The following is a 25325-nucleotide window of genomic DNA, read 5'->3' as shown; positions in this document are numbered from 1 at the left end:
TGATCATACGCAGTACCGTACAGTGTTGAGAAATGTCACGTGGGTCTAGATTTGCTTTGTTTAGGTAGCATTTCAGTGCATTCAGGATTTGGTAAATTCTTAAAATAATTTTCAAGTTTCCTTTAAGAACTATAGAAAACCCATTTTGAAGTTAAGACCAAATTCAACAATTTGCCAAGTTCTATACGGTCTAAAACGCTAAGTAAATAGAATAAATCTAGACCCAGGTGTGAAGTCTTCCCATTGCAGGCTACCATTTAGATCCCCAAATATTGAGGCTATTAGGAACAAGTCACCGCACAGTTTTACTGAATTTCTGTTTTACAGGATTTATTGACTGAACACTCATGTCAGTGACCCTACTGTTCAGTTCTTGCAGCTTTCCAGAAATATTTTCATCTGTTTTCCCTTCCCTCCTTCCCTCAATGATGACACTATTGTCTCAAACTAAACTGGGAAAGTTTTGCATTTCAGTTGCAGCTGGACTGTGCTGACAGCTCTCAAACTTCTCTTCACCTCTCAAGTGGTGCCAAAAATATAGCCATCGTTGTGCAAGGGCTGTGACAGTCATTGAACAAACCCATTGGGTCTGCTCCTGTGAGTTAAGTGATGAGTGCCTTGTGCACCAATTCATCTCCCCTTTCTTAGCAAAAGTATGAGTAGCGCTGATAGTGTCTATTGACTCGCCAGCCAGCAATACCCTGTAACATAGTTCATACCTTGCCTTGTTTAGTCAACCAGTTTTGCAGTGATCACTCATACAGCTTTTCTCTTTTTCTCCAAGTATCAATCCTCCCTTGATGGGTTACTGGGTAAAGGAGCCACCCAATGAGGTGCTAGGCCATTCATGCCATCAAGTCACAGTTTCAAATTCCTGTGCAGGGTTAACTGACCTCAACCAATGCTCACTATTGTGAGCCAGGTTAGATTTACTCTACTGATGATTTAGCAATTTTAATCCTGGTCCTGTCACCCCCAGACTCAACTTTACCATCACCCTGCATTCCATCCTCCACAGCTTCACACTATCCACAGGTCCAGAGCCTATACTCTGCTGCACAGGGCTCCATAAGTCCATCACCCCCATTTTCATTCAGCTCCACTGACTCTCTATCCCTAATGTTACCTCCTGTGAACCTACACTCCCTCTGCTCCACTTGCTCTGTCCCAGCTATCAGCAGATGAGCTTTCAACCACTGTGCCCTGCACTCAAAATATAAGATTATGCAGAATTTTGGAAAGTTATTAAATTCCTAATTTTGGAAGTTCTGTAGTGCCCAAAAGAACCATGGAAACCTGGTTTCAAAATGTAGATCGAATTTAATTTTTATTCCAATATTCTGTAAAACTTTCAATTTTAAACAATGAACAATCTTCAGGCAAAACCAATGTAATATTTTGTACTTATGAAGCAACACTGGATGCTGTTAAACCACAAAAAATTACAATTTCTACACAAAGATCATAAGCTTTTGGGATGAAAGATGTATACTCTTTGCGTTATTTTCCCGCACTCAGCTGTTGATTATCTCCTTGATAAACTTGCAGTGATCGATGCTTTATTTGTACAGAACATTAGGGACTCAGTGCTGTTTTCATTTCAAAATCATGGGGTAAATGCAATACAAAAGCCAACAAAAATTAGGTTACAAATTTAAATTTTGTTTTGGTCAATTGGGTAACTGATACATGGGGGAAACTATCATTGTGTTTAAGAGTATCTAAACCAGACAGAGTTCCACAAATGCAAGGAAATTTCCCATGTCGGAATGGAATGCACAATCCCTTACTGGAGAAATGCACCCTGTTTACCTAATTCCAGAAAGTATTAGGCACAGGTTGTCATGAGCCAAGGGTTGGAGACCCCAGAGTGTGAGAGGAATTTCAGCCCTCTGAAACACTCAGCTTCATTGCTGCCATTTAAGTCTTTCCTTTGCCCTTATTATTTGGAGTCCTGTAGCTCAGTGGTTAGAGCACTCGCTTTGCAAGCGAGAGACCTGAGTTCAATTCCAGGCAGGGCGAAACCTTGGGCAAGTTTCCTTACTCCACACACCTAATAATAATCCCTCCAAAAACAATAATAAATTGGTCATTTTCAATCTACGACTGTTTGTGGGACATTGCTGTGCGCAATTGGCTGCCGTGTTCGCCCACAAATATACAGTCAATTCACTTTACAGCGTGTTCTGTGAAGCGCTTTGGGACATCCTCCCGACGTGAAAAGCGCTATATCAATTGCAAGGATTATTATTATTATTATTATCGTATTGCAAGGACAAATTTGAGGTTTACAAAGTGGGAACTGAAATTCTGCTAGCTTTGTAGAGTGTAGCTTCTTGTAACTCAGAGAACTTGCCTTGCAAGCAAGAAGACCTGAGTTCGACACCCGGGCAGGGAGAAACACTGGCCAAGTTTTCTTATTAAACACACCACTGTTTACCAAACAATAAGTAGGAACTCGGTTGTTCGTCGATTGGTGGATCGCTTTTCTTGAAAAAAAATTTGGTCACTAAATCCATGATTGTTTCTGGGACGCTGCTTTGTGCAATTAGCTGAGGCGTTTCACCCATAAAATATACAGTCAATACACTTTACAATACATTCTGTGAAGCACTTTAAGACGTCTCAAAGATGTGATAAGGTGCCATATCAAATGCAAGGATTATTATTATTATTGGTAATACTTTTGAAATCAAACCTTTGAAAACTTGAAGCAGAAAAGTGGCAAAGAAACACCATTATTATAATATAATTGAACAAGATTCAAACAACACTGTATTCTCTGATTTTCTGTCTCCAAGTGACTCATGCTAGGGTATGGTTCCACAAGAGCTGACAGCACTCCAGTGTTTCATCCTACCAGTCATTCTTCACGCAGGAGCCGTGACAATGAGTGTTGGCAGCTTTTACCACTTCTGATGTTTTCAATCTTCTCAGAATGAATCAGCAACAATTCAAGCAAGCGGAATCCAGACCATCTGTGCCTTTTTCTGTGTGTTCATTCCTTGTACAGTTACAGAACCAAGCATTACCTTACACCAACTGCATTTGCATCTGACACGATCTGTTGCCACACAACCAAAGCTCTTATTGAATAATAGGGAGACTGTCTCAGCCTTAAGACCATTTTACCTCAAAAATCGATGATCAGAAAATTCTTTAATTGAATCTTGATTTGGAAAACAGTTTTCCACTGGGTGTTTTTTTTGTATAAAAGACCAGAAACCTCCATTCCTATCTGTGGGTTTATTCATGGGGCATTGCTTGAGCTTTCAGCCACTACCCCTCCAAAACTCTGGAAACACTCTTCCTGTATTCCCTCAGTCTTGCCCTTTCCTTCCCCATCTTCAGATTACGCCTGAAGACCTTCCTCTTTGACCATGCCTAGGGTCACCTTCCCCTGGCTCGACATTGTGCTCCACCAGTATCAAGTGCTCTGGGATGTTACCCTGCATGAGGGCACTATACAAATGCTGTACAAAAGTTGTTGTTGTTCTGAGTTAGACCAGTGTCCTGTGAATAAGCTGAGAAAGGCCATATTCAATGCTCAAAAAGGCCCCCCCACCACCTCCTATTAACTGGGAATCCAAGATTTTTGTTTTGGTCAGCACATGTCTGACACACTGTGGAGGATAACCAAGATAGCAGCGCCCTTGACTCTTTAAGCAAGGTGTAAGCACTAACTTGAAAAGTCTGGGGTATTTCAAAACACATTCCATAAACAGAGCTCCATAAATAGCAACAGAATGCTGTAACTTTGACCCTCACAGATCTCAAGGTTAACACCAAGCGCATGTTTACATCGAAATGAATTGGTGGGGAAAATGCATTGCCCACATTAACAGTAACCCATTAGAACAGGAGATTGTAGATAGATTTGAAAACTGGGCTGTACTGGGTTAGCTGGTGCATAGTGCATTAGGAATATCCCAGGTTTCATGCCTAGGGATATTGATAATTATCCTTACATTTGATATAGCCCTTATCACATTTTCTAGACATCTGAAAGGCTTTCACAGAATATACTGTAAAGTGAATTGACTATATATTTGTGGGCGAAATGCGGCAGCTAATTACGCTAAACAGTGTCCCACAAATAGTTGGGGATCGAGTGACCAAATTCTTTTTTTTGAGGGATTATTATCCCCGGAAAAGTAATCCGCCAATCGACTAACAACCGAGTTCCTACTTACTGTTCTAAGCACTAAGCTACAGGACTCCAACACATTGTTATGCTCCTTGATATTATGTCAGTCTGGCTCAGTCATTAGCACTCTTATCTCTGAGTCAGAAGGTTATGGGTTCAAGCCCCACATCAGGACTTTTAAGTTCACAGTCTAGACTGCACTTCAATGCAGTAATGGGATATGTTGCATAGTTGGAAGTGTCGTCCTTCAGTTGAGATGTTTAAACCGAGATCCCACCTACTTGTTCAAGTGGACGTGAAAAATTCCACAATACTCAAAATATTTGAAAAGTGAAGGAAGTTTCTCTCAGTGTCCTGGTTTTTAATACCCCAGAGAAAAAAAAATTGGTCATTTGTTTCATGCACATTGCGATGCACAAAATAATTGTCATGTTCACCTACAAACACACAGTCACTACATTTCACAGTATATTCTGTTAAGTGCTTTGAGACATGCAAGGATTATTAATTATAGTCCTGACTTTAGAAAGCTGGGAGAAATCTGAAACAGAAAAGAAAATGAAAAACGGAGTTGCATCATTTTGATAATTATAAAAAAAAGTTGCAAAAACATGTACTGAAGCAAAAGGAAGATGTTAACATAACTGAACAAAACTGTTCTTAATGTCCTTTTTCATAGCAGGAAGAAAACAATCAACAGCGGCCCTTAACAGTGAAGTGTAGCTAAGCTGGAATGCAACTGGAGTACTATACCCATACGTTGTTACTGAGACATATTGAGAGTATTTAGCCCAAAACGTGTCTGACTTTATGCAGTCTATTACACTGTATGATTCCTTTGTGACTGAAATGGTAAGGGAGAGTGTATCAATTCTTTTGTGACTGAACCAAGAACAGCATCTGTCAATAGCAAGCCCCATCCTGACAGCAGCATAATAGACAGGAGCTGCCTTTGATTCAATGGCAACATTACACAACACGGAGCTGGTGCTTTTCAAGACCTCACTGCAGACTTGAGATCAAAGGGTCCACCTTCCTACAGCCCAGTGCACCTCTATCCTGCCTCTGAGCTATGCAGCAGGAAGGGGACTTTAGAAACCCAAGTCACCACAGTACACGGTCACCTGTGATTGACAGCTGAACTAAGAAGGTCAAGGAAGCTAACCAGGAGAGAGTTTTTACAAACCGTTTTGAATTAAACAAAATATTTTGACCACATCTCTGCACTCTCTCCAGAAACCTCCCCTACCAACTACTGCACCCGACGGCTTGCCCGGCTGCCAATACTGCCTACATTTGTTTGACTTGCGAAACATATTTACAAAACAATCTTTTGTATTCCTGGAGTTTCACCCAGGTTTGCCTACGTAACAACATCTAACCAAGCATATTTTGTAAATATTTGTGGGATGTTTATTTTACGTGAAAGTTGCTACATAAATAAAAGTTAATTATTATTCTAAGTTGCTGATATTTTTACAATAACTTGAATTACGAAGCACCCATTCACGTACGAAAGTATCTCAAAGTGATTCACCGAGATTGAGTGGGATCCTGGCCAGAGTGGGAGATTTAGGGATGGGGGTTAGAACGGAGGTGACTGAAGGCACAGTCAAAGAGGTAGGATTTTAGAAGGAAAGCAGGGAAGGTGTGAGTCAGAAGGATTTAGGGAGAGAGTTCCAGACAGTGGGGGGAAAGTTCCTGGAAGCTCAATTGCTCATAATGGGGGCAGAGAGGGTGGGGGACATGAAGCAGGTCTGAGTTAGCAAAGTGAAGAGAGTAAGTGGGACACAGAAGTACCACAGAAGATCGCAGATAAAGGATGGGGCAAGGGCATGGAGACATTTGATGCTTAATAAAGACGTTAAAGTCAACCTACTGGGGAAATTGAAGCAGTGAAGTCTGTCAATAATACCATATTGGATCACAGAGCCTGGTACAGGAAGGGATATGAATGTGGAGTTATAATAATTATAATAATACTTACATTTGACATAGCACTTCACAGGATTGACTGTAAAGTGCAACCACTGCGGGAAACATGTAGGTGAAATAATAATAATAATAATCCTTGCATTTGATATAGCGCCTTATCACATCTTCAAGGCGTCTCAAAGCACTTCACAGAATATACTGTAAAGTGAATTCATTATATTTTGTGGCCATTTTGCACACAGCAAAGTCCCACAAACTGCCACGAAGTGAATGACCAATTTTACCTGGGGAATTATTGGCCAGGGCACAGGTAGAGACTCCCTTCTCTTTACGAACAATGCCTTGGGCTCTTTAACATCCACCTAAACAGGCAGACAAGACCTTGGTTTAAGATCTCTGGGTAATCTGTAGTTTATGAAGGGTTCAGATAGAAACACTGGAAAGGAAGGCATTGGAGAAATCAAATCTAGAGGTGGCATAGGCATGGATTAGCCTTTCCCAAACCTTAGACCAGTCCAAACAGACACAAACCTGTACCTTTACCCATTTGGCCAATAAGGGCACCACTGCCAACCAGAGTAGAAGTAAAATAATGAAAAAGCTTTCAGGAGAGTAGAACGGGAGGGGAGAAAACGAAAGGACTCAGGAAACCACTGATAGGCAAACAGAGAGTTGACTGATGTAAATGGCACCGGGTTCATTTTTGTGATGAGCACCGTCTCATCTGATCTCACATAATTTCATTCCAAAGAAAATGAGGCCCTACTCTTTCCCCAGTAATGAAGACATTTGTACTGTGAAATCTATTCAAAAAATAACCCTGCTATACTCTCCAGGAGGATAGAGCTGTTCATAGCATCAGTGGGCAGGCCTTCAGCCTTTCTGCCCCCATCCTTTGGAACTCCATCCCACATGCCATTCATTCTCTCCCTTGCCTTCTTCAAGGCGCATCTCAAAACTCTCCACTTTGACCGCGCCTTTAGCCACCCTCTTACTCTCTTTGCCCTCCACCCTCTCCGATCCCGACGCCCAGCTCGGTTCGAAATCCGACTGTCCAGTGCCTTAGGAAGATCCTCCCGACATGAAAGACGCTATACGAATGTAATTTTGTATTGTGTACTGTATATGGTACAATGTCCACACAAGCGTGTGGTGATGGCCAGGCCACCAGGGGGAGGAACTGAGCCGAGGACAGCTGCTTCCACCCTCTGCGGGAGCATGGATCATCAGTGCATAATACTGTACTGACAATAACAGAGCAGTAAGGGCCTGGGAGCAAGTTGCCATTTCGATTTGAACAGGTAGGGGCGAGGGATGCTAAAGATGTGGGGTATAATTGAATTCCTCAGCCCTCACATATCTACTTCCCTGAAGACGCACAGGGTTTTCAGATGCAATTCAACGAGGGTCAAATGACAACCAATATTTCCCCCTCAGTCACTGGTATATCACTAGACAATGGGGAGGGAGAGTGGAAACCAAAACAGAGGAAAGAAGGAAATCACAGCTGAACAAAATCCTGTTTGCACACACAAGCACAACTCCAGCAGAGGTCAGGGCTATGGGTTAGCAGCAGTAACCCTGGCCGATTTTCACCCTCTTCAGCTCAGGAGCAACAGAGGCTAACGTAATGCTATACTGGCCAAGACCACTTGACCCAGCACTAACTGATGACAAAACGTGTGACTCGCGACGCTTTATTCACTTTCAGCCGCAGCTTCACAAATGGAGAAAAGCGGGAAGAATTATATTTTCAAATAATGCGTTTTAAAGGGAGGGGGAATTGACCTCCTACCTGCTGCCATCACATCCTGTTAAACGGAGTGCGCTGGTCACAGAAAGAAAAAAAATGTCAAGATCTCCTAACCAGAATAACAGATGTTAAAAATAATGCCTGCGAAACAAAAGGGCACTTGTGTTGGGAATCTCCCATTTTGCTCAATAGGGCAAAGGTTAACATCAGGTTCACAACCAGCTACAACAATAAGCCGACCCATTGCCAGTTTATTTCGCCACACTTTGTGCACAGTTACCGTAGTTATTCTGATGCCTGCCTCTTTGAATGAGTTCGAATTGAAATAACAAAGACAGTAAAACAATGCAAATAAAGGATCATCTTGATGGCAGCTAACAGCTGATTGACAGCTGAACGGTCCTCTTAATTTTCCCTTATTTTGCCTCAAATTGTTTCCCCCACCCCCCACACCCCACTTCCTCCCACACCATGCCCCCAAGAGGACAAGTTGAAGAGCTGCCAATATCACACTGAGCTGGCTGCCCAGGAGGTGTGTGAGCACAGCCCATGGTGACCCTTTGAGGTCCTCTCCTTCTTTTGATCCCCTCCAGACAGTGCCTGGTGCCCATTGCCCCAAACCAGGCTCCTGAGAGATTAGAATAATAATAATCCTTGCATTTGATATAGCACCTTATCACGTCTTCGAGATGTCTCGAATCGCTTCACGGAATACAATGTAAAGTGAATTGACTATGATTTTGTGGGCGAAATTTTGTGTGAGATGGGAGGGTTACCATCACACAGGGATCACACGCTTAAGACTTGTCAATCCACAGCACAGGCGATGAAGATGGCTGTATACTCAGCCACCTAAACAATTGCCCAGAACTGCGACTCGAGCTTTCTAAACTTCATTGCTGGCTGAAACTGTGAACAATTCAGATTCCAGCAATAAACAGGACTTTGTTGATCTGACAGCTCCAGTGCCGGTCATTACAGTTCTTCAGCTCACTGACGGAAACTAGCGGCAGGAGGGTGGTTACAGATGCCATCTGCAAAGCAACAGCTTGGCATTTCTTGTAAAGCAGGAATTTTCTCTCGGACTATTAGAGAGGAAGATTTCAAAAGTTTTGGGAATAAAAAAAAAGCACCACCAACACCACCTAGTGGACCCAAAGGAAAGTCAGTTGTTAGGTATGTTACCCCTGGCACAAGAGATCATGCTGTCTGTGCACATGGGAAATGCTTGTAGCGTCGAGCTACAAAAAGAGGACACAGGTTCTTCACAAAGTCTTCACAGGATTTTTCTAACACTCAATATCATGAGTGACATTAGACAAGCGAGAATTAACTGATTTTCTGGGACGAACATCATTATATTTTAAACCAAGTATGCTTTGAGTACCTACAATCCCCAACAGACAGGTCAGGTGATGCTCCAGATACTGCGAGGGCAACACCTCTGTTGGCACAATGACAGGCAACATTTTCACCCTTTAGGGTGTTTTGCATTCGCACACATAAAAGTAAGAAATAAAAAGAATTCTTCCATTTGTAACGGAGTCTTTCACGTCAGGGGGACTTCTTACAGTGCCTCATAGGATTTTACTGTAGAGTGTGATGACTGCAAACACCCATAAAATACACAGTCATTATGGGACATTGCTGTGCTAATTTGAGCACAGCAATGTTCCACAAACAGCCATGCGGTACGTACTTATCTAATTTTATCTAGGGAATTGTAGACCAGAACACCGAGAGAAATTCCCTTCTCTTTTCAAACAGTGCCATATTTTTTGAGGACCTTGCTGTGAGCAAACTTCTGTTTCAAGAACAGTTTACATTTATACGGTGTACATTGGGAGGGCATCTCAAATCTCTTTACACAGTTGAATTGGAGCCCAATGTGAGGGTAACGATGGGGAAGGGAGAGGAAGAAAGGTGAATGAAAGCACGTTTAAAACAATAGGTGTTCAGCCAGGTTTGAAGGTGGGTAAATAAATACTTTAGGCCTACATTTTTCACTTGCAGAACTCTCATAAAGGAGTATTTTCCATTTTCTTAACCTACTGCAGAAACATATGGCTTGTCTTTGAGCAGTTTTTTTTTCTTTCACATTTTCTGTTCTCCTGTCTTGAAAGCAAGAACGTTTTTAAGGTTCTTGCAGGGGATTGACACAGCAACAACAACATTACATTTGTACAGTGCCTTTCACGTCGGGAGGACATCACAAGGTGCTGATCAGTCAGGGATCGGGACACGAGTGTGGGGGGGCAGGGTTGGGATGAGGGAGGGCAGAGAGTTAGGCAAGAGGCTGAAGGCAGCTCAAAAAGGAGGGTCTTGAGTTGTGCCTTGAAGGAGGCAAGAGAGGAGCAAGGCGAAGAGATTGTGGGATGGAGTTCCAAATGGTGGAGCACAACTGAAAGTCCAGCTGCCGGTGGAGTCCTGTAGCTCAGTGGTTAGAGCACTCGCTTTGCAAGCGAGAGACCTGAGTTCAATTCCAGGCAGGTCAGGGCGAAACCTTGGGCAAGTTTCCATACTCCACACAGAGCCTAATAATAATCCCTCCAAAAACCCCAAACAATAATAAATTGGCCATTTTCAATCTACGACTGTTTGTGGGACATTGCTGTGCGCAATTGACTGCCGCATTCGCCCACAAATACACAGTCAATTTACTTTACAGTGTGTTCTGTGAAGCGCTTTGGGACATCCTCCCGACGTGAAAAGCGCTATATCAAATGCAAGGATTATTATTATTATCTTGGAGTAGGATGATGTGGCGGTGGCGAGCGCAGAGAGATACGTTTTGATGTGGTCCAGCCAGTTAGATCAAATTTGAGCCATGTACGTCAGTGGCCCGCACCTGACCTTTGAGGAAGCAGAGGTGGCTGGTGTAACAGGGTGAAGTTTGTGAGTAGAGCAGGAGGGGATGAAGGGAAGGTTGAAGTTGCTGAGGATGAGGAGGTGTTCAGAACAGAGGCAGAAGGAAGCTAGGAGACATCAGAGATGAAGGTGGGGGAGGTTTTGGGGGGGCGGTAACTGAGGAGAATTTTGAAGGAAAGATTGGAGGGTTGGTAGAGTGTAGGGTGCTCGAATGAGGGGAATGAGGCAGAGGAATAAGGGGACTGAGCAATTGAGGTCCTGAAAATGAGGGCCACACCACCGCCATGGCGTTTGGGATGTGCGGTATGGTGAGAGGTATAGCCAGGTAGTTTGGCCTCTGTGCTCATACATTTACATGCATGCCACCTGTCTAACCTAGTATTTGATCTCCAGAATAATACATTGCGGCTTCTACACTGTGTCATGTAGGCTGCACAGAAGCAAAGGCTTGCAAAGTATTGCAATAATAATAATCCTTGCATTTAATATAGCATCTTTCATATCTCAAGATGTCTCCAAATGCTTCATAGGATTTACTGTAAAGCAACTGTGCCTTTGTAGGCAAATGAGGCAGCCGGTTGTGCAAGCAATGTTCCACAAACAGCCATGAGGTGAGTGACCAATTTTATTTGGACGATTTTTGACAAGGACACCAAGAGAAATTCACTTCTCTTTTTGAACAGTGCCACGGAATCTTTAATGTTCACTTGAACAAGGAGATAAGACTTCAGGATGGTTCCTTTGACAATGCAGCATAACCCTGCACTGCTTGAATTGTCAGCCTAGACTGTGAGTTCAAAGTCCCAAACTGGGGTTTGAACCTACAACCTTCAGACTCAAAGGCAAGAGAATGAGCCAGGCTGACACCTGAAGGTACAGAAACAAAAACAGAGACCGCTCGGAACACTCAGGCAGCATCTGTGGAGAAAGGAAAGTGGGTCAATGTTTCGGGTCCATCACCCTTCATCAGAACTCGGGGGTGTTGGGCGGGAGAGGTTTTTGAGGACCAGCAGAGAGGGAAGGCAGGGCAAGGAAGACAAAGGAGAAAATGAGGTAGAGGAATGGGTATGATGGATTAAAGAGGTGTTAATAATACAAATCTGAGGACAGCAGAGACAGACCAGAGAAAGAAAAGGCGTGTCTGGGACCCATATGATGTGCTCATGGTCACAGAAGAGGGGGAAGGGGAATATAAGCTGTTATGGGAGATGGGAGCTGTTCTTATGGTCTGAAGTGGTTGAACTCAATAGAAGCCAGGGGTCTGTAAGGTTCCTAGCAGATAGATGAGGTCCTATTCCTCAAGCTTGCGCTGTGCTTCACTGGAACAGCGTAGGAGACCATGGATGGAGAGGTCAGAGTGCGAGTGAGACAGAGAGTTGAAGTGGCAAGCAACCGGAAGCTCAGAATTGTGCTTGCGGCAGAACAGAGGTGTTTGGCAAATCTATCATCTAATCTGGGTTTGGTCTCCCCATTATAGAGGAGACCACATTGTGAGCAGTGAACTATATTGATGGTACTACACATAAATCGCTGTCTCACTTGAACTGTGTTTGGGGCCCTGGACAGTGGACGAGGTGGAAGGGAAGATGCTGGGGGGAGGAGAACAGGTGTTGGTGGTGATGTACCTGAGGGTACAATTTCACCAGTTACTTCACCACTAAGAATGATAGTGGAAGGGGTAGGGGGGGAGGGGGAGGGAATTTGCCACCTGCATATTTGGTACATTCAATGTCATAAATATAGAATGTACTGTCAATACTGACAAGCAATTCATATAGCACCTAATCATGTTACAACTTTGAAACATGCTTCACACAATAAATTCTTTGGAGTGTAGTGACTACTGGCATTGGGACAAGAGTGGTAGCTGATCCACATCCCACAATCACCAGTGAGACTAACTACCATATTTAATGGGATTTGGGGGTGATTTTGTATGAGGGAGGAATATTGGCCAGGGCACTAGGCAAAATTGTTGCTCTTCAAAATAGTCCTTTAACATCCACCTGAACCACCAGAACAGGCAGAGGGCATGAAGTGTTGACTGCACAATAAACTAGTCAACCGATCCAACTCATCTGCTCTTTAAGTATATCTTCAAGAACCTATATAAGCATATCTTCAGGACCTATGTTAATACAATAATCCCACCCAACAAGAATTTACCTTTATATGGTGCGTTTCAAGTCAGGAGGAGGGGTGTACGGGGAGAAAGAAAGGGAAGGAGGTGGTGTAAAAGAGGTGATTTAGAAGAGACCGATCTATAACCACAAAGTGAGTAAACCAATTTTTATTTGGGGGATTGTTAGCCAGGACATTGGGTGAAACTTCCTTTTCTTTTCAAATTGTGCCATAGGATTTTTCACATCCACTTGAACAGGTAGACAGGTCCTAAATTCAATGCCTCATCTGAAGGACGGCTCCTCTGATGATGCAGCATACGCCCAGCACTGCATGAGTGTAAGCCAAGACCATATGAGTTCCAAGTCCCCATGTTGGGCTTGAACTCACAACTTTCTGAGTTGGAGACGAGAGTGCAACTCACTGAGCTGATTTGACAGTTCAAGCACTCAACAGTACAAAATCTTCCTTGTACATTTAAAACTTTTCAAGAAAGATTCAATTTTGGTTCCCATTATCTGAATGGATAGTTTAGAATTATATTTCCAACCAGTCAGATTGCTTAAAAAGTGCACTCAGGAAGGAAGATATTAAGATAAATCTCACGCTTAAGATTGCGAGAAATGTCAGGCGTCACAAAACCAAAACAAATCATGTAACTGTGATCTAAAATAAGGAAAAGAATGGGAGGTGGACAATAGGAGCTTTCCAAGGACAAATTAAACAGAAACCTGTAGTTATATAAGATTAGTGTCTACACCTCGGAACAACTAGCAAATATTCACACAAACTAGTAATTCAATATGAAAGGTGTCAGACGTTTTTTAGAAGCAATCCAATGCCCTAAACTGCCTAAAGGATAAAAGATAGCATCGGAAATAGTAAAAGCACCAACCTATTGATCCTGATCAGCCCCCTGACTGTGTGAGGGACACAGAATTGCAATCAATTAGCAACAAAACCTCAACAGCTAAACATCTTCCAACAAAGGTTGTCTTTGAACATCTAGGGCAGCACGCACACCAGAATATAGTTTTAAACTTGACCCTTCAGAAATAAATAACAACCAGCTAATACTACAAATATTCAGCATGACCACATCCCCTAAATATCTGCAGTATTTTCACCATAAGGGAACATTCTGATGGGCAGTCATGCCTGAATCATGTGGTTGGAAGTAAAGGAAAGTTGGCTGGGAAGAGGGTCCCAGAAAGTTAAGCATGTCTTCCAAGAACTTCATAAAGAAGTAACAAGAAGAAAAGATTTATAAAAAGATGTTAAAGATCCCATGAAACAATTCAAAAAAGAGGGGTTTCTCCCAGTGTTGTGACCAACAAACTCCCAAACAGAAATGAATCATTCACTTCATGGCTGTTTGTGGGACATTGCTGTGCGCAAATTGGCTGCCATGTTTCGCCCACAAGACACTGAGTCACCGCATTTTACAGTAAATTCTGTGAAGTTCTTTGGGACATCCTCCTAAAGTGAAAGGCACAACACCAAATGTAAGGATTATTGTCAATTTATTTTAATACTGATATGCCCCTCAGTGCAATGAACAGTGCCACCCTCACGAGCAAGCAGAGTAGTGGGTTGGAACATGTAGAAAAGGGGGCAAAAATGTTTGATATGCTCACTTAACACAGGACAAATTTAAACACCAAAGCAACACTTGTGAAGATAATTACCTAATTCAAAATGAAATGACTGAGCTGCGAGGAAAGGAGCTGAAAGTCCTCCAAATAATAACATGGCATTACAGTATATCAAGGTTATAATCCCAGATGGCTGAAATTCCAACTCAGCCATAAGTCCTAAAAATAAAGATTGAACAGAATTTTTGAAAATTCTTAAACTCAGTCTTAATGTCTTAAAAACGTTTTTTAAAAAAACTGTGGAAAAACAGCCCCAAAAATTAGAGGGAATTTAATAATTTTTTTAAAAATCTGGACAATTTTTTTAAGACCACAAGAGATTTGATATAGCATCTCAAAGAGTTTCATAGGATATAAAGAATCGCACGTTTCAGAAATCAACATGTCCTCAAATGTTTGTGACATAATCTTAAACTTGTTGACTGAGAGGTGATCCTTCCTTTCAATTCTCTTCAAAATGGAAACGGGGTAAGTAATAAGGATGAATTGGTTTACTCAATGAAAGCAAAGAGTAAACTAAGAATACTTCCCCAGACTACTCTCTTGTGCAACAACCTGAAGCACTCATTAGTCTGAACAACACAAGGGTTTGAGTGCAGGATATTGTCAATCAGCCTCTTTAACGTTGTTCAAGTAACCAGATGGTGGACAACCTCTGTGGTTGGTCAGAAAAAAAAATGTTTCTTGATTGAATGTTTCTTGAATTGTGGCGTAAATCTACACTATTTTAGCATCTTTATGATTATTGTGTTGGCCACCCAAAAAAAAGTTGGCCAGCACTGAAGTACCTGTACAGTAACTGGCCAGAGTCCAATGTAAGTCAGACAGCAAACGCTTCTGGCATTTTCCGATCAACCATCCGCAGTGGTATAGAGCGACACATGCGGTTGACTGATGGATACAATGTCATTGCGGCCTTTCCACTGTTAAATGGCAGAATTATGCGATGGGTTGCAGTCGTTTTCTGACCCTGAACGCTCGCACTATAAATAATCTGCTGGATAGCACTGTTCCAATGAGCAATGAAACAGAATCTGTGCACTGCCCATGGAGCTGTAGACTTTGATTTTTGCATATAAAGAGAATTCAGCACCAATCCAAATCAAAAGGCTTTGTAGTTTGACATGCTGCAGGGTTATTTATTGTATTGATCATCGTCCCAGTATGTCACGCTACACCCTTCTGCCTGACAGCTGCATTTTCTATTTAAAGTATCAATAACTTTAATAGCATTTCACAAAATCAAATCCAATGAGATGGTCAGTTGGCGATTTTGTTCAAATTGCCTTTAACCGGTGATGGAAAGTGGGCAAAAAAAAAGTTGCCAAAACACAACATTGCAGGCAGCCTCAGGCGAGAATTTAACTCCCAAGTTGTGTTACTTGTATACCAAGTGCATTCGGTACATTTATACAAACTATTCCAATCCTGGGAGGGAAAGAGGGCAGAAATTGAGTTGAACGAACAAACATTGCTGCTTCTACTCTTTGCCCTCTCTGTTTAAACTGATGATAACTAAAGCATACTGTATAAACACACTACTTCACACAAGTGCACAGCTCGTGGTATCATCAGCCAGAACAGTCTTATTTCCCACTGCAGTTCATCCACTGACATGTGCATTTCAACGATGTTAGTTTACAGAGTATATTTGGGTGCGACTATTGCAAAATAATGTCAGAACCAAATGGGTACACGTTACTGCAATTGCAAATTAGCTGCTGGATATGTGAATTCCGACTTAATCGAGAGGAGCAGTCACTCGTTCACTTTTTATAGCAGCAAATAATAAAGTAAAAGAAACACGCAGAGGCTGTTTTCAAACCACATTTGACATCCTTATTCCGCACTTCTCCTTTGGTTTCTTTTTTTTTTTAATTTTTAAAAAAAAAAGCCCAGAGATTGAATCACTGAAACCAATGCAATTCGCTGAAGTTTGTACAAGTGATTTCATTTCCAAAAGTGAAACCCAGTACTTCCAGTGACTGCAATCCAACAAAAAAAAATGCCCAATGCCATAAAATAAGACTGCACTGTAATGTAACTCTCACTTTCGTAGAAGTTTTTTTTGTGTGTGTGTGAGCTGCAGGGGTTACAGGCACTCAATATAATTTATACAGTTTACAGTGGACAGTGAAAAACTGCGCGTTTGGGGCGTTTATCAGAGCAATACAATTTTTTTCGAGCAAACACCGTAAAAAGGGATTCTCTACGTCTTGTTATTTTGCTTTTACAGGCAACTGACCTCCTGATCTACAGGCAATTGAGTGTGAAAAACTCTTATTTATTGGACGTCTTAAAACTACTTTTCTGATATCACGTTGGGCAGAAAGTGTGGAGAAGGAAGGGGGATGGGGGGGGGGAATAAAAGTGCAATCTGTGCAATAAGTGCTGTATCGATCCGGATAAACAAATAGGAGAGAAAATGACACTGTTTAAAAAAAAGGATACCGCGCCACTCAATGAATAAAACACAAACAAAATAGGGCGCAAACAGCACAACGCAGGACTTCTTCCAATGGCAATTCCCATTACCAGCGGAAAAACGAACAGATCTTCCCTTAAAAGTACATGTATGGAATCCAGCAGATTGCTGAACACTGCCAGGAGCAACCGGTCAGTCACCCAGCAAAACACACACACACACACTCACACAGACACACACACACACTCACACACACTCACACACACAGATACACACTCACACACACTCACACACACACACACACACACTCACACACACTCACACACACACACACACACACACAGATACACATAGATACACACTCACATACACACACTCACACACACACACTCACACACAGACAGATACACACACAGATACACACACACACTCACACACACACACACACAGAGATACACATAGATACACACTCACACACACACACTCACACACACACAGATACACACACACACACACACAGATACACACACACACACACACACAGATACACGCTCACACACACACACGCTCACACACACACACACACAGACAGATACACACACAGACAGATACACACACAGACAGATACACACACACACACATACACACAGACACACACATACAGACACATACACAGACACACACACACACAGATACACACACACACAGATACACACACAGAGACACACACAAAGATACACACACAGAGATACACACACACACACACACACCATCAACAAAAACCTCAAAACACATCATTTGGGGTTTGGATGCAGTCAATAATAGTTTTACAGCATTTGTTTTGCAAAATGAAAACGAGAGAGAGAAGAGGAGAGAGAAGAGAGAAAAACTAACTCTGGTTCGATTTTCACCGAAATGAACCCAGATGTGAGCCCCGGGATTTGAAGCCGCACCGCCCCCCTCCCTGGTGGCCCTGGGGGTGGGTGGCCCTGGGGGGTGGGTGGCCCTGGGGGTGGGGTAGGTGGCCCTGGGGCTGGGGTGGGTGGCCCTGGGGGTGGGGTGGGTGGCCCTGGGGCTGGGGTGGGTGGCCCTGGGGGTGGGGTGGGTGGCCCTGGGGGTGGGGTGGGTGGCCCTGGGGGTGGGGTGGGTGGCCTGGGGGGGTGGGTGGCCCTGGGGGTGGGGTGGGTGGCCCTGGGGGTGGGGTGGGTGGCCCTGGGGGTGGGGTGGGTGGCCCTGGGGGTGGGGTGGGTGGCCCTGGGGGTGGGGTGGGTGGCCCTGGGGGTGGGGTGGGTGGCCCTGGGGGTGGGGTGGGTGGCCCTGGGGTGGGTGGGTGGCCTGGGGGTGGGGTGGGTGGCCCTGGGGGTGGGGTGGGTGGCCCTGGGGGGTGGGTTGGCCCTGGGGGTGGGTTGGCCCTGGGGGTGGGTTGGCCCTGGGGGGTGGGTTGGCCCTGGGGGGTGGGTTGGCCCTGGGGGGTGGGTTGGCCCTGGGGGGTGGGTTGGCCCTGGGGGGTGGGTTGTCCCTGGGGGGTGGGTTGGCCCTGGGGGTGGGTTGGCCCTGGGGGGTGGGTTGGCCCTGGGGGGTGGGTTGGCCCTGGGGGGTGGGGTGGCCCTGGGGGGTGGGGTGGCCCTGGGGGTGGGTGGCCCTGGGGGTGGGTGGCCCTGGGGGGTGGGTGGCCCTGGGGGTGGGTGGCCCTGGGGGGTGGGTGGCCCTGGGGTCCGCTGCCTGTCAGGGGGAGAGTCCAGGAGACCGTCCCCCCTTCTCTTACCGTATCTGTTGGGCTCCCTGAGGTACTCCAGGATGGGTAGAGTGCTCTGCTGAGGGGCAGCGCCGGTGCCATTGCGGGTCCTCTCGGCAGCCAAGTCCTCGCTGCCGTTGTGGACAGCGGTCACCAAGAACCTCTGGGACATGCCGAGCCTCTGGCTCTCTCTCTGGCTGCTTTGGCTCTGGCTCTCCCTCTGGCTTCTCTGGCTCTCCCTCTGGCTTCTCTGGCTCTGCCTTCTCTGGCTCTCCCTCTGGATCTCCTCTGGCTCTGCCTCTGGCTTCTCTGGCTCTCCCTCTCCCTCTGGCTCTCCCTCTGGCTTCTCAGGCTCTCCCTCTGGCTTCTCAGGCTCTCCCTCTGGCTTCTCAGGCTCTCCCTCTGGCTCTCCCTCTGGCTTCTCAGGCTCTCCCTCGCCTGGAGCTGTGTGCAAGGGACGGGCTGGTGGGACCTGCTTCGCCCCAGTGCCAGTGCTGCCCATCGACACCCACCACTGGTGGGGTGGGGGTGAGTGGACTGGACTGTCCACCAATAAAGTGGGACCGGCTGGAGCTCCAGAACAGTGAGGACAGAGAGAGAGAGAGAGAGGAGGGAGGGAGGGAGAGAGAAAGAGGAGGGGAGGGAGGGAGGAGGGGGCTGTGCTGTCCTATTGGTGACTCACTCACTCAGCACTGACCACACTCCACCTCCCAAACCAGCGCCAACTTCAAAAGCCACACAGCCCTAAACCATGTGCACCTGCACACACACACACACACACAGCGATTGTCAAAGACAAATGTTATAATAATAATATTAATCCTTTGCATTTGATACAGCGCTGTTCACCTCTTCTCGACGGCTCAAAGCGCTTCACGGAATGTGCTGTGAAGTGAATTGACCGTACATTTGTGGGCGAAAGGCGGCAGCCGACTGCGCACAGCAGCGTCCCACAAACAGTCGTGGATTGAAAATGACCAATTTTGTTATTGTTTTGTTTTTGGCGCTAAACCCACTCCATGTTCTGGCGTTAAACCAAATCCAAGGATTATAGTTATAATGATGATGATGATGATAATGATGATTATTATATTCTCACATTGATACAAATCTCCCTCCCCGCTGCTAATGAAGGGCATTGTTTCCAACTCCCACGAGTTGACAAAAAACACTGACAAAAAGACTTCAAAATTAGCTGAAAAGTGAAAATTACATTAATTGGAAAAAATAATCAAAGCACTTTTGTTGGAGAAAGAGAATCAGGGAGCGATGCACGAAACCGTAGATTCAATTCCCAATCTGGGCCGGGCTGGGTTAGTTAATTGTCAATCTGGCCATTTACTTGACGGTTGTTTGTGGTGCGTTGTTGTGTTAACGTTAGCGCTCTGAGACACTACCCTGCACGAGGGGCGCTACATCAATGCAAGCTGTTGTTCTTGCGATGTGCAGTACATTCTGTAAAGTGCTTTAAAACGTTTTGAGGATGTGATAAAAGTGCTCCATCCACAGCAAGTTATTATTAGAATTGCGGCAGGTCTGTTACCAGTTGATCGGCCTCAGCATTCTCTGGGTTAGGATGTGGAAAAAAATAAGGCAGGTTTTCCAGTTCTGATTGCTGTTGAAGTGTTTGTGCAAGTGTGGATGTCAGATGAGAACATGTTGAGACCTCTACATGTGATGCCCTCAATGGGCGCAATAATCTGCTAACAATAGGCTTTCAAAGGCTCCTTTCAGATTTCATGGAAGTCAAAACACAGTTTGCCAACTGAGTGGCATTCCAGAGGGTTGACCTCCAGATACACCCAGATACCTGATTGAAAGCGGAGGGATCAAGGAAGAGAGTTCCAGAGTTTCAGGGTATAGTAGCGACAATTAGGAGGCCAGAACCAACCGATCGGAGGCAGCAGGTGATGGAGTGGGGGGGGGAAGGGTGGAGTAAACATATTGCATGTGCTGGCAATTTTTTTGACCACAAAGCGAGGGATGTCTGTAAGATTCTTCAAATTGAAAGCCAGCTGAGTGCTGCTCCAAGCTTTACAAACAACCTGGCTAGCCTCAATAGTATTGATGATAGAATTGTAGTTTATGGACTAGTCGCTTGCAAGTTTGAAGCCCAGTCTATTTTTCTGGTCTCAGTTGAAGCTGCACAGGAAGGTTGAATTGGCCCTGGTTCTCCCAAGGTTAGGAAGGAGAAAACTAGGCAGGATCCCTGGTCTCTCTACTGGTTGTGCAAGTGTGTGTGCAGTCAAGTGAGGACAGCTACTCTTCGTACTTCAATGACCTGTTGCCACTCACCATCAAGACTCCCACATGCCCACTCGGCTGAGGCATTGGAGGATAACAATGTACGTGGAACACAGAGCAGAGAGACATGCCAGTGAGGGGCAAAACTAGAATTTTTTTAAAAAAAATTTAATAAAAGTTCTACTTCATATGAGAAATTCTCACAACTACCTTGAGAAGAGCTGTTATGGGTTTCAATTACCAGAGACCCAGTCAACCAACATTAACCCAATCAATGCACAATACCTTAGAGTCTTGTATTAATAGATAATTGTGTTTTTTCACCTGCTCTGTAGAGCAATGCTTGTTGTACATAGAGACCCAATGCTGGAAGCCAGTGTGCCAACTGGAGAGCAGAACAACAATAATTTGCCCTTATAAGGAGACTTCCATGTAGGGAGATCGGCTCCAAGATGAAGTGGGAATCCAAGCTTGGAGGGAGCTGGAGAAGGGGTCGTGGGGAGGTGGCCAAAGGAGAAGTTAAAGAGATTGTTTTTTAGATGGGTTTTGAAAGCAAGAGATGGGATGTCAGAAGAGAGTTGCAGAGGGCAGGGGCAAAGCAGTTGAGTGCTAGCCTATTAATGATGGGGCATAGCAAGGGGCATGAAGCAGACTAGAGTTGACAAAGTGAAAGCAATAACAAAGAGAGTTGGGTCACAGGAGGTTACAAAGATGGTGTTGGGTAATGCATGGAGTCAATTAAAGGTACGAACAAGGATTTGAAAGGTGATCTATTAGGGAGTCATGGAGCTGGTTAAGGATGATAGTGATGGGCTTGCAATAGGAGAGAATATGGGTTGCAGAGTTCTGATTAATCTTGAGCTTGTGGAGGGTTGAGTTCGGAAAGCTGATGAGCAGAGAATTTAGAAGTTGAGTTTGGAGGTAAGAAAGGCAATGGATCAGGGTATCAGCTGCTTTGAAGATGGAGATGCACAATGTTATGGAGATGGAAGATAGTGGATTTATTCAAAGTCCAGGAGAAAGGTTTAAAGGAGAGTTATGGTGAAACAAAACACAAGGTTTCAAACAGACTCTTAGTTGCACTGAGCAGCCAGCAGGATGATACTGTTAGCAGGTGAGGTGAGGAGGCATTGGAGGCAACTGAGAAGGATAGCCTCAGTTTTATTGGTAAAGGTAAATCAAGGAGGAAAGATAGTGGATAAGAATGGAATGGTCAACAGGGTTGAAGGCAGCAGAGAGATTGAAGACAAAAAGGCATAGTGAGCCCTAGTTGCAGACAGGGAGATTGTCATTTGAACAAGGTTGTTGGGGTGCTGTTGGTGGGGTAAAAGCCAGATTGGAGGGATTCATACAGGAAGTAATTGGAGGAGAGGAGCAAAGATGGGAGGCAATGATTCATTCCAGCCCCATTGAGAGGAAGGGCCGTTGGAAATGGGGTGATACCTGAAGAGTTTGGAGTGGTTCAGTTTTGAGAAGAAGAATAAATAATTAATATCCACAGTTGTATACACTCTCAAATTATTACAGGTCTAGGGCATCAGTCTTCATTCCCAATCTGATACAAGAACACACAGTCCCAGCTAGGTACTAAATGTTTCAGTCACAGGCCCTCACTAATCTGTTTTTAAGTGAATTTTACTGATAAAGGAATATTAACCAGGACACTGGGATAACTGAATGCTCTTCTTTGTAACGGTGCCATGAAACCTTTAACATCTACCTGAGCCAGCAGATGGAACTTCAGTTTAACGTCTCATCAAAGCACAAAGAAATACATGAATAAAACAAACCTTTACTGCATGTCTTCCTCTTTGCGTTTTTCTGCTGTTGTACTCTTTCCTTCATTGCAGTCCTTTCATGTCTCCCAAGGGTACTTGTTGTACGCTGTGTGCATATAACCATTCAAAAAGAGAAAAGAATTTCTCTCTCCCAGTGTCCTAATGTACTGTGTACAAATTGGCTGCCCTGTTTGCCCAAAATACAATCTGTATATCATGTGAAGCAATTTGAGAATCTTCCTGAAGTGAAAGTCACTATACCAAATGTAAGATCATTACTTAACACTCAAAGTATCTGAACTATAAGCACTGCGCTCTGTACAAATCAAAAACACAGACTGCTTTTCTATACCATTTTCTAGTCTACAGCTCTGTGACCAGGGGTACTTTGACCAGCTGTTAAATAAGCAACAAACTGATCTCACCCAAGAGGAGAATTTGACTGATTCTTTGGGCTCCGAGCTTTATGACTCTCACCATACCAAAGCATTTAGTTTATATGATGTTTCCACTAACTTGTAGCATCCCCAAACATTTCACTGACACTGCATGAGATATTGAAGAGGACTTCAGTTTATATGAAATGAGTACCACACTCAACTTTACATTGTAAAATTAGTAAAAATGCAGGAACTTTTTTATTTCTTAAAATAAATCTGAAAATTTTACTTAAGTGAAAGTGTGCCAAAGACAGTGAAAGTGTGCAGCCTTCCAGCCCTTCAGTATCTACTGGAACTTTGGATGTCGCTGGGCCATTTGGAAGCATTTAAACTTGGTTGTTCATGCTGTAGTTTGCACAACAATAACTATTGCCTATGAATCATTCTGGGTACAATTTTGAATATTTCTCTAGTTCTCCTGGTTTATTTAATGCCTTCCCAATTACAGTGGAAGCATCTTAATTCGGACACATCAGGGCCAGGTGTTTTGTCTGATTTATCCGAAGTCCAAGGTTGTGGAATCCTATAGCTCAGTGGTTAGAGCACTTGCCTTGCAAGTGAGACCTGGGTATGATTCCTGGGGGCGAAATGTTGGGTAAGTTTCCTTAATCCACACGCCTCTGTTTATATATTAGTAAGTAGGAACCCGGTTGTTAGTCGATTGGCGGATCGCTTTCCGGTTTCCCTTCAAAAAAAAATTGTCACTCAATCCACGACTGTTTGTGGGAGACTGCTGTGAGGAATTGGCTGCCGCATTTCACCCACAAAATATTACAATCAATTCACTTTACAGTATATTCTGTGAAGCGCTTTGAGACGTCTCAAAGACCATGATAAGGCACTATATCAAATATAAGGATTATCATGATTATGATTTTCACTAGATTCATTAAAAAAAACTCAGCAAAAATAGTATCTGCTTGGACAAAGGTCAATGAGGCTTTTCATTGGTTGCATAATTTGCTAATAGTTCTGAAATTAGGACAAAGCTACCCTTTCTAAAATATCAATTTGGGAGAGTGGTCACCTTTCATATTCTCAGACTGAAAGCACAAGTAGGACTGAGGGCAGCGTGTGAATTAGCCTGATAGTGGTCTGACTGTGAATTAGCCTGACTGTGTGGGAATGGGACTGAGAATAGGATTGAGGGTGGGAACAAGTCCGAGTCTGCGATCGGCAGTGCGAATAGTATCAGTTGCAAGAACGTGAATGATTCTGCAAGCAGCTGTGATCCTGCGCTGGGTGCAGAGCTGAAGACTAGTCGAGATGGAGATGGGTTCAGAGATGGTTTGTGGCGTTTTGCATGTTTTCAGTTGAGATCTGGCATTAGTGATATGGCATTTTATTAATGATCCTCATCAAGTGCACAGTACACGGACTGCCTGATCCCTAACTAAACTACAGAATGTATTTGACATATTCAGTTGCATAATAGTTTCTGGCGGCTGTCCATTAGGACATTGAACAACATGATAAAAATTATAGATGTGTGTGTGTGCAATTTGCTCCGATAATATCCTTGTGAAAGATTTGTATTGTGCTCCAGCCGCAGAACGGCAATGAAAAATCTTCCAGAGATAAAGAGGGGAGATGGAGGGAAAGTAACACTAGTTGCTCATTTGATTTGTTCCAGCTCTATGACTGAGGCCTGGTTGAAGGTTGCCTGGTTATCTGCTCTGGGATATAGCATGTGACCCAGTATGATCTGGAGCAGTGAAATTGTAAGCGAATAATCAATGCCTTTTCAAAATATAAATTTGAGTTGTTCTGCTGCAGCTGGCGACATTTAATCTGCCTCCAAAGAGCAGAGGCTCCCGTAAAACATAATCAAAATCAAGCTTTACATATTTGAATCCTTTGTTCTTGATTATGCTTCACTGGTAAAATACAACTTTTTAAAATAGCTTTGCGTAGTTATCCAATTAATGGAATTGGCCAATGCTTTTGGGTAGGTAATGTACAATCAAACGTCAATTTAACTTTCACGAATACGATTGTGAATGTGGCTTTAGATAAGAATTGAAGCTTTTTGTATGTTTAGGAGGTTCACACTGTAATATGAATGATTATTAAAAATAAAATAATTTACATTAATGATTTGCATTTCTACTGCCTGGAGATCAGTTGGTTGGTAGCACTCTCTCCTCTGAGTCACAAGCCTGTGGTTTCAAGCCCTGCATTGGGACTTCCACTCATATTCAATGATTGGGGGAGTGCCATCCTT

At 43.9% G+C, this 25325-nt stretch overlaps 1 protein-coding gene across 1 annotated transcript in view; it reads right to left on the bottom strand.

Annotated features, from left to right (window-relative positions):
* LOC103176233 (solute carrier family 12 member 7) overlaps positions 1-18966 on the bottom strand; it is a 194131-nt gene extending 175165 nt beyond the window's left edge. Inside the window, exons 1-2 of the mRNA XM_042346217.1 lie at positions 18947-18966; positions 18670-18818 (exon numbers count right to left, since the gene is read on the bottom strand). Coding sequence (XP_042202151.1) covers positions 18670-18811 — 142 coding nt within the window. The 5' untranslated portion in view covers positions 18812-18818; positions 18947-18966. The remainder of the gene's footprint in view (positions 1-18669; positions 18819-18946) is intronic.
* Between the last annotated feature and the right edge of the window lie 6359 nt (positions 18967-25325).

Source organism: Callorhinchus milii, unplaced genomic scaffold (assembly GCF_018977255.1).
Source record: "Callorhinchus milii isolate IMCB2004 unplaced genomic scaffold, IMCB_Cmil_1.0 Scaffold2, whole genome shotgun sequence".
In the NCBI taxonomy this organism is placed as follows: Eukaryota; Metazoa; Chordata; class Chondrichthyes; order Chimaeriformes; family Callorhinchidae; genus Callorhinchus; species Callorhinchus milii.
This window is presented reverse-complemented; position numbering and strand designations above follow the sequence as displayed.